Here is a 10,980-nt window from a genome sequence, read left to right as displayed (position 1 = left end):
ACTAGATGGTTGTAGGTTCGATTTCTGGCTTCGGATGAGTGCTAGACTAATCGCACTGAAGCGCTGTGATACAGCGAAACAGTCTGAGATGACCTTCGGGATACCTGAAAATGAGTCGGTCGAAAGGTATCTCAAATATCTTTTTATTCGAATAATTTGTTTACTATTTCATAACGTTGTATATAAGCCTTCTTTTTTTTTCTTTGTCCTACTTTTTTCTATGTATTCATTGTCCTCGACTTTAATACATTTTAAATTTCTTTGTGTACTAAGTTCGACTAACCGCTGAAAAATTCACAATTTCAAAAAGGGATTCAATATATATAACAATGAAAAAATGAACAAGAAACCTTTATTTAAATTGTGAAATAGAAAACGTGGATATCTATTACTTGCTTTTAAATGTTAATGCTTTTTTTGTTTTGTTTTGTTTTGTTTTGTTTTTTTTAGTTGCTATTGTACCGTTTCAATGGCACAATCTCTTCTAAATTTACAAAAAATATTCTCATGTTACTACGTTGATTGGAATGCATATTCCATAATTCATAAGTTCAATGGTCATCGAATTGTAAGAAAAGATCCGAAATCGGTGTATCATGCTATGAGAATGAATAAAGTATTATTTTGCTTAAGTGGTTTTATTAGGTAGGTCTTAAGATTTAGTGATGTCTTATTACGTCACTAAATGTTACAGAAAATCATTGGCCTAAAACTTAAAAGTTGATAACAAATTACGAAAGTTTAATTCAGTAAATTTTACCGAAAATAAACGGTTGCTTTATAACAATACGAAATCAACAGAATAAAATCACGGCCACCGAGAGTAAGAAGGCCTGTTAACTGAAAAATGTCTGCATGCAATGTAGGTAAGATTTGTCTGACTGTCAGTACTATATCAGGGCCATTTGAAAAAGAGCAATAAAACATTTTTAAAAAGAAAAAGGAACACAGTTCGATTAATTCTGAAACTGAACTTTATTCAATATAAAATATAAATATTATCGATGTAAAATTAAGTAATTTTAAAGCAATATACAATTTAATACTGATAAAACTGAATTATGAATTTAGGAAACAAAGAATTAAAAAAACATATTAAACACTAACGATGAATAATTTTAAAAGTGAAAACCATCGATAAATAATTTTAAGAATGAAAACAAACGATAAAATACAAAAAATTAAAATCAAACAAATAATTTCAATACAAACAAACAATAAAACTTACTGGTGCAGAAATATTTTTTAATTTAATTTAGAGAAAAATCACATGGGTTGATTGTTATTTTTTGGAACTTTAGAGATTATTCGGACTAATGTTCTCATCTTGCGTGTTTATTTCACAACGTTTTATCATCGAATCTTGACTTCTCCTTTATTACATCCTCAGGCCAAAAATGATATTCACATACCTAAAAACATAATTAAAGAAAACATTCATACCATAATGTAAACTATTGTTAAAATCTAAGAAAAGATAGTAAAAAACATTTACAATAATAATTATCACAGTGCAGTATCTGTTCCGATGCTACACTTTATTTGTTCTGTCCTCAGTCAGTGGAGGATAAATCCTTCATTACAGGCAATTTTTATTTTATTTTTGTTTCTATCCAGAGTGTCCCCTTTTGGGGAGCTAGATTTTTCCACATTAAAAACCGACCTTGTGTCTAACTGTGCCCTCGTGGGGAGGCAAGTAAATAAATTTTTAAAAAAAGTATTTTTGACAAATATTTTCATGTAAAAATTATTTGTTTATAATTCTAAGAAGAAACCATCAATTTTAATATATAACGCCCAGTTACCGGTAATTTCATTAATAGCCGCGTGGTGATTAATTTTCAAACCGACTTTAGAAAAAAATATATAAAATTTTAAAATATTTGGAAATACTCAATGAAAGGTTTTATTTATCATTAAAAATACATTTTGACAATTATTCTCATGTAAAAATTGTTTGTTTATAATTTTAAAAACTAAAACAAAATTAAATTAAATTCTCAACCTTCCTGATAGACTTTTTAGAAAATAAACAGTTAAAAATATCAACATAATATTTGATGTATTAGCAATAAATAGTATTGTTTCTTTAATTTATATTAACAATGTTATCAAACGTTATGAAAGTACCTGAATACAGTTCTAATTAAATACACGTTTGATTATGAACAAATAACATTACTTATTTTACTATATTTGATTGGAATAAAATTTTCCCTTCTAATGGCACGTATTCAAATTGAGAAAATTTAGGAAAGGAAAATATATGTGCTTTGGGGCCTTTTGGATAATTTCTCTGGCAATTTGGAACAACGCAAGAATACACCATGTTAAACAGCAAACTGAAAACTAGATGAAACTGCTGCTTATAGCCTAGGCCATAATACCTACAAGTGGATCTGATAATGACGTCACGCTGTCATGCGCATCGGCCTTCTTTAATCTCGATAGCCACCTTTTACGAAAAAAATTTAAACAGTTTTAGTGTTTAAAGTGTTCGGATTTCACCATCTGAAGAATTAAAATGGCTGATTGTGTTATGCTGTATCTTTAATAGGTTCCGCACTATCTAGCAAGCTCCGGTCCCTGTTCCATCGCCGCAATGTTGAACCTTTGTGTTTGTCTTACAAGTACTTCAACGGAATGTGTGTTCTCGCTGTAAATAGCCTCCCCCAACCCCATGAATCACACCCTTTCACCGTAAAGGTCGTAGGAGGAGTTTAGACATTAATAGCTTTGTTCGAACCGCTTGCATTTCAAATTCGTTGTTTTCTCGACTGTTCCAATATTTAGAATTATAAATGTAATGTAAACAAGGGCATTGCTGCACATCACCTCACTTAGAATGCCTCAATAAATCTGGTCCTTAATCCATAGCCATTTTCGTCTCAGTGGCAGTGTCCTTTATCTTAGATGTATTGAAGTGAAAACAAAAACTTAGTTTATATCTAGTTTGTATTTTGGATCGATTTAGTCTACGAGTTTCCTCGTTGTCTGTAAGGTGTTAGTTTGCGACCGGAACTACGATTGGACGATAGTATTTGACATCAAGGTTTTCACATATCACTGCTTTTTCCCTTCCCTTTTGCGCATTGAATTTTGTATTGTCCTTGCAAATTTTTTATTTGACAAATAACACTTCATTTTCAACTTTGAACATAATATAAACGCGCCGCAACAGTAACCAGAACTTCAATTTTCTCTTTTAAATTAATAAGTGGTTATAATAAAAGGATTTAAAAACAAAATACCCATTTTAGTAACGAGAAAATGTGTTTATCCAACAGAAAATAAACGAAAAGATTGTAGTTTTCACACCTGGGACTACAACAGGTGCGTTACTAAAAACGTAAATATACGAATATAAATTATTCGACATTGACAATCTGAAGAATAAAGATAGCCGACTGTCAAGTAAAATATTTTAAAGCATCTTAAATATGATACTTGGTTTATGTCTAGTCTGTATTGGATGGCATTCCCTAATTGGACATAAAATGTTAGTCTCCAACCGAAACTACGGCTGATGGTAAAACTGACATACCACATTTCTTTTTTATTAGCGTTAATTAGTGGAACCTGTGGAAATTCCACAGCGGACTCTTTCATATGTAATATATTGATGTTGGCATTCTGTGGATATTTAGTTTAAATGGAGACGTCCTGATATTATTGTACCTATTTACTATGCCTCCCCACGGGACAGAGTTAGACACCAGGGTCGTTTTTTAACGTGGAGAAAAGGTACAAAAATAAGAATTGTCTCAGTCGTGAAGGATTTCTCCTCCACCGAAAGAGAACAAGAAATAGAAGTGCAGCATCTGAAGAACAGATACTACACTTTGAGCTCTTTTGTTAAAATTGCAAAAGTATTTATCTAAGCTAGCAGGGACGCCCGACGTAGCCCAGTCATAAAATACGCTTAAATATATTTTCATTCATGCAGATTTCGTATATATTATTATAGAGTAAATTTTCGATCAACTTTTATATATTATAAAGTTGTGATTTAAAAAAAAAAATTAAAAAAAAAAACATATCCATATGACTTGAGAGCATCAGCTATAATTGAAATCAAAACCAAAACTTATGAAGAATTTTTGGTAAAATTATTTATTAAAAGAAATGGAAGGTCATCTTCTATGATATAAATCTCACCTGTCTGTTTAAATGTATGCATGTATGTATGTGTGTGTATGTCTGCTTAAACTTTCGACAGAGGCGACGGATTTTCACGAGGTTGGTATCATTTTGAAGCTCGACCCTTTGGATGACAAATATAAAAAATTGGCTAAAGACATTAATTTCTTTACCCTAAACTAGACACTTTTCTACAGGGAGAGGCCGCTTTTTTCGCCGATATTTTCGAAAGTTATCTTCTCTTTTCGATTGACTAACCTTAATTTAAACCTTCGCTACTTTCGGTTTTGTGATCAACGCAACGACAAAGACGTCACGCTTTTTTTTCACGTTCTTTTCCTTCTTCGCGATACAGGTTCGAGCCTGCCTGCCTACTATCACTTTCTTCTTCTTTTTTTTTCTCAACATACACCTCCAAACACCCGAGCAACGCCGAGTACCCAGGTTAGTGACAATTAAACGACAGTCACTCGGAAGAAAAAAGATGTGACACACGAAATAACCCAAACGTTATCGTATTAATATATAGGCTAGCAGGACCTGTGGAAATTCCTAAGGGACTCATTCACATATTGATGTTGGCATTCTGTAGATGTTCAGCGTAAATGGAGCCGCTCTAATATTATTGTAGATTTTTTGTTAAAACAGCAAAAGTATTTATCTAAGCTAGCAGGGACGCCCGACGTAGGCCGGTCGTAAAGTACGTTTAAATATGATATTTTAATTCTTGCAGATGTCGTATATATTATTATAGAGTTAATTTTCTATCGATTCTTGTATATTTATAAAGTTGCGATTTCAAAAATAAATAAAATATATCCATATGACTGGGGTGCATCAGCTTGAATCGAAACTGAAACCAAAACTTACGAAAAAAAAATATACATATTTAACTTGAGTTCCTTCAGCTATAACCGAAACTGAAACCAAAACTTATGAAGAATTCTTGATAAAAATATTTATAAAAAAGATAGGTTACTGGAGATCCATCAGCTATAGTCGAAACCGAAACCAAAACTTATGAAGCATTGTTGGTAAAATTATTTATTACAAGAAATGGAAGTCCATAACAATTAAACGATTGTCGACACACAAAACAAATAACAGGCACGCTATCCTACTAATATATAGATTTAACCTTTGCATAAGTTTATTTCAATTTTGTAACTGTTAAGATATCATTTTTTATAACACTAAAACAAACACTGACTTTTCTATAGAAAGAAGATATTCTAGTGTTCGCATAATACAAACGTTCCCATTTTCATTTACTCGTCGATATCTTTTTTATACTTCAGCAATGTCCTCAGCTTGCAGTTTCGGAAATGGCACCTGTAAAGGCGTTACCCTGGTCAGCCGAAGTGAGTGGGGTGCGCGTCCACCCAAAGAAGTCGTTTCTATACCGATGCCCGTCAAAATGGTTTTCATACACCACACAGCAATGGATTATTGCACCAACATCTCTACATGCTCCGAGCAAATGAGAAAAATCCAGAACTTTCATATGGACGACCGAGGTAGGTACAGTTTTAAATTTTACCGGAGAAATACTGCAACGTACCCTTGAAAATACGGATCCAGTTTAGGAATCGATGAACTGTATCTCTTATCTGTGTATTACTTGTGTGCATGAGTAGTAGCAACCGAGTCGCCATTACCATTTTGAATATATGTTGAATCTTTAAGCCCGGTGTTCATTGGTGCAAGCATTTAACTTGCCAAATTAGAGACCATCTCTCAGGACAGATGAGTTTACAAGAGATAAAAGAATGTTTTTACATGCTCTGATGGAATTAGGAAAATTCAGGACTTACACATGGATGGCCGGCATATGTACATTCTTTGAGAGAAATACTCGAAAATTCTCGTGAAATTAGTGATCTAGTTTCAGAACCGACAAACTCCATTTCTTACAATGTGTATGACGTGTGTGAATATCTCTTCAAAAGTTTTGTGTGTGTGTGTGTGTGTTTTAACTCATTTCCACCTCAAACAAGACATATTGCCACTTGGGCGTGGGGGGAGGCTACTATTTGGAATCGTGTCTAACGGGAGTGTGGGGAGTTGAGCAGCGAGATGTCTGTTCACATTTAAACTTCTTCATGTTAGTATAGCATGAGAGACAGGAAACAGGCAGGAAAATCCAAAGTCTAGCAGTTAGAGAGAAGAAACTATTAGAGTAGAAGCCTTTCTGGCATTTCAGGAAATCAACAGTACAGACGTGGGATTTTGCTGCTTGTTGGGTTAGTCGGATGTATGTTGAGTATTTGTCCAAAAATACCATCGGATTTAATTTTTGTGAGAAGTTTTTCATGCCAGACCTTGTCATGGGTAAATCTCTAGTTTTCCCCGTCTTATTCAATGCGTGGTATATGCATTAGAAAATGATGGTTAAAATATCTGCAGTAGAATAGAACCGGCCTGCCTAAATCCATAGTCAGTCAGAAAGAATCTTAGCATTTACAAGATGGTGGACTAGTGCTCGATTGATTAAAGATGCAAAGATTTTAGCGAAGAGGAGCAGGAGACTGATGGGGCGATTATTGGGTGGGTCAGTTCTTTCTCTGAAATTCTTGAATACTGGTACAACAGAGGCGACTCGGCTTAACATTTGTTGAAAGTATTTGAAGAGGATAGGAACTAGCTCAACGGAGCATTTCTTAACTAGTATGGAAGGGATAAGATCAGACCCACGCACCTTGGATGTGTCTATGTGTTTTCTCATATCATGGACATGAGAAGGCGTGATTTTTCATTGTCCATTATTTATCACATTATTTATAAATTTTCTAGAAATCGGGAGTTCCTATTTTCTGAAACACGATACAAAGCCCGTACACATATACATATATTACTATTTAGAAAACCATTCTTAATATTGGGAAACTCTTTTAACTTTTCTCTACTTTTCCTCTATGAAGAAAAGTTAATGATTTTTCCCTTGTAATTTTTCTAATAATTATTTGGTCGATTATTAGATTGATTTGTGTTACTGTAAAACGGAAAAAAATAAAAATAAATAAATAAAAAATAATAATAATAATAAAAGTAATAATTTAAAATAATAATAATAATAATAATAATAATGATAATAATAAAAATAAAATAAATAAATAAAACCTTTAGTTAATAACTACCTAAAAAATGAGATTCTACTTTTTATTTATGTATTTTTTTAGATTATGTGACAGAAAAATTGAATTTCAGCATTATCCTGTTGGAATAACCATCCATCCTCATACAAACGATGACCCTCCATCATCAAAGATGCTTTTTGTAGCATGCTAACATAACAAGCTACTGACTGACGACCCTGCACCACTTGGAACTCCATCGTCCCTCTGTAAGAAAAGGCACCCCGTACCATTACAGATCCTCCACCACTATGATGTGTGGAAAAATTTCAAGGGGCATGTTTTTGTCATGCCAATATCGCTTGAAGCCATCAGGATCATTTAAATTGAATTTTTCTCATCAGAAAACAGGACTTTCTTTCACTTTTCAACGTTCCAGGTTTGGCATTCACAACCAAACCTTAAGTGGTCCACTTTGTGACGTGGAAGCAATCGAGGAATTTGTTTACGCTTTTTATTTACCATGCCTTTTTGTTGTAAGTGTCATTTGATGGTTATTGGACTGCAATCAGCATGTGTAACCGCCTTAATTTGACTAGAAGAAAGTCCTCTGTCATTCATAACAACCCGTCTGATTCTCCTACTCAATCCGTCTGATTCTCTTGTAGGAGAAATTGGGGGGGGGGGCGGACTACCAAAGGATTTTTCTTTTCCATAATTCTCAGTGTTCTTTAGACAGTTGCAAATAACAGTTTTACTAAGATTTACCTTAGCTGCTATTGCTCGATGTGACAAACCTTGCTTATGGAATCCTAGAATTCGAGAGAGCTCAATTTCGGTTAGTTTTCTTGCTTTAGGCATGGTAACACCTTTACACAGTGATTGCTAATCTCTAACTGAACTAAAAACATTAGAATTACCATAAATCTAACAATTTATACCCTTGGTCTTATAATTTTCATCATGTGTAAAAAGCCTAATTTGATAAAAATTTAAATAAAATTTTTGGAATGTACCTTTTTGTTTCCATAACCTTTTAGAGTGTTGTATTAGTAACCTTAAGTCGGAAAAGTTTAAAAATCTATGCTTAAAAAAAGGTTTCTTTTTAAATTCTAAAATGGTCTAAAATTTTTGATCAGCAATGTATATTCCATGCAAGATTTTGATAAACTTTTAGTTAAAAATGAAGACAACGAAAGGAAGTCTCATTTTAACATTTAAAAAGCAGCTTTATTTGTCATCTTTGTTAGTAGCATGTAGAAAAGGGAAACAGGGTTTGTGGCTGGAAGTGTTCTTGTGAGTAAAGACAGATTTATTATTATGTCAGCTTGTTGAAGGAGAGAATAGTTCAGTTTACATGTGTTTGTAACCAGTAGTAACTCTGCGTCAAGCCCATAAGCTCAAAGAGACCCAGGCTTGGCTTCAGAAGGAGTGCTAAGACTTTTTTTTATCTCATTACCCCCCCCCCTCTTCCTCCGACCTGAATCCACTGGACTTCATCGTTTAGTCATACGTCAAGAACATCACCAACATGACCTCCCACAGCACCAAAGTCGGTCTAATCGCTGCCATCCGCTGAGCTTTCCGGTGCTTGTGGAAAAGGCATGCTCCCAGTTTCAGACCCGTATCGAGGCGGTGATTGAGGCTGAAGCAACTATATTGAATAGATGTCAGCTCTACACAATCAAGTTACTCGAATTGATTTTTTTTCAATAAAAGTTTTAAAATAAAGCTGTAGTGTTTTCTTTAGGGCAACAATTTTTATCGTTCTACCCTGTATTTTAAACAGCAACGTGTAATTTTGTTATTTGTGCATTACTTTTATTATTACCCACAATGGGGATGAGGCATGTATTTGATTTTCTTTGTTGTGGCTGGGAATTTCGGATAACATTCAAACCGGTGAAGATGATGTGAGAAAATGTTTGGTGCTGATTCAGAACCTGATCCAAAGTTGTGTTGGCATCTTACAGTAGTTTATGGTAAACTGCCGGGTGAAAAAAAGTCGACATGATTAGCCAATCAACAATCAGCATCAGCAGACGATGTTTTCGTTAATAGGGAAAGATCACGTATCTGATACTATTTTTTTTTTTTTTTTTTTTTTTCAATTATAATTGTTTCTGGGGAATAATTGTTTTGGTCATTACAAAAAAAAATGTCAATAAAATATATTTAAATTTTCCTTGCAAAAACACACAAAATCTTAAATACATGTTGTGTTAAAAAAAAAAACAATTATAACCTATGACTAGGCTTTAATGAACTAAATCGCTTCCACACACACACCTATGTAAAAAAAAAAAGAAAAACAAATCGCAAATATTAAATGAACACGCAATTACATCACATTAGAAAAAAAAAACTATATCCATAAATAACAGTAATAGCATTCATCACCTTGCAACAACATATCCAACACTATCATCATAAAACATCATCACTATCATCATAAAACATCATCACTATCATCATAAAACATCCTTAGGTTCAAACTAGTTAGCTGACATAAGCAAAAGAAGCCGTTTTGCAAATACATAATAGAATATAAATTGAATATAGTACAGTTTACACTTTAATTTATATTACAATAATTTCCATGAAAAAAAAACTTTTTATTTTCGTTCATAGCTGTTTCTATATTTAAAAAAATCATTTGTTTGAAACTTTTACTGGAAAAATAATGATAATTTTCTTGACAAAAATAGAAATATTTTTTTATATAATTACACTTCTTATCCACTAGTGTTAAATTTTGTTTGTAGTGCTTTAAATTTAGTGTCTGGTAGTGTTTGTATCGGTTTTTGCTGGCAACTTTTCCAACCACTTGCCGTAAATCGCTGGAAGAATCCAATGCGGCTGTGGATCAGATTCTGGATAAGCACCGAATCTAATTTAATACTGATATTGGATATAAAATGTTTTCTTTATAATTTATTGCGTTTTTTGTCTTTATAGGATGGTTCGATATCGGCTACAATTATCTGGTTGGCGAGGACGGACGTGTGTACGAAGGTCGTGGTTGGAATCGTGAGGGAGCTCATACGAAAGGATACAATCGTGATGCCGTTGCAATATCTGTAATGGGCGATTTCTCAGACCGGCTGCCAAACAAGAAGGCATTAGATGCTGTCAATAACCTTATCGTATGTGGTATTAAACAGAACAATATCACCAAAGACTATTTATTATATGGACATAGGAACGTACGCGAAACCGCTTGTCCAGGTGATAAGTTCTATGAGTTGATTAAAACGTGGCCACATTTTTATTTAAACAAACAAGGTGTAGATACCATTATTGGTTAAACTCGAAGAATTCAACACCAGCATTGGACAAAATGATGCAAGAATGAAACCATTCTTACAACAAAAAAAAAAAATAATTAAAAAATTTTAATTACATAATTTTACTGAACATATTTAATTGTCTGTATGAGTGTATATATTAAACATCAAATGCAAAGCTTGAAATTCTAAAGTTTTTAATTTCTTACAATGTTTCTGAATGTTTTTTAGATATGGATCGATAAATCGTAATATTTTGGATTATTCGAACTACTGTTCTCATCTTGAGTGTTATTTTTCATAACGTTTTGGGCAATTGATGGATAAATATGGTTAACTTTGTGACTATTAATAGTAATCTCTATTAATCCCTAACTATGCATGTAACAAATACCATAATAGTTTATAGCACCTTATGATCACAAAGATTCAAGCAAAATTTCAGTCAGATCTGCCCAGTAGTTTCCAAGAAAAGGTAA

The 10,980-nt window shown here is 33.1% G+C and overlaps 1 protein-coding gene across 4 annotated transcripts in view; it reads left to right on the top strand.

The window, feature by feature from the left end:
- Positions 1–10,687, top strand: part of LOC145245936 (peptidoglycan recognition protein 1-like) — a 49,892-nt gene extending 39,205 nt beyond the window's left edge. For all 4 annotated transcript variants that reach the window (XM_080107693.1, XM_080107695.1, XM_080107694.1 and 1 more), the window contains exons 2-3: positions 5,439–5,657; positions 10,173–10,687. In XM_080107693.1, coding sequence (XP_079963819.1) covers positions 5,439–5,657; positions 10,173–10,522 — 569 coding nt within the window. In that variant the 3' untranslated portion in view covers positions 10,523–10,687. The remainder of the gene's footprint in view (positions 1–5,438; positions 5,658–10,172) is intronic.
- The last annotated feature ends 293 nt before the right edge of the window (positions 10,688–10,980 follow it).

Source organism: Euprymna scolopes, chromosome 23 (assembly GCF_053919585.1).
Source record: "Euprymna scolopes isolate OS-2025 chromosome 23, ASM5391958v1, whole genome shotgun sequence".
Classification (NCBI taxonomy): Eukaryota; Metazoa; Mollusca; class Cephalopoda; order Sepiida; family Sepiolidae; genus Euprymna; species Euprymna scolopes.
This window is presented reverse-complemented; position numbering and strand designations above follow the sequence as displayed.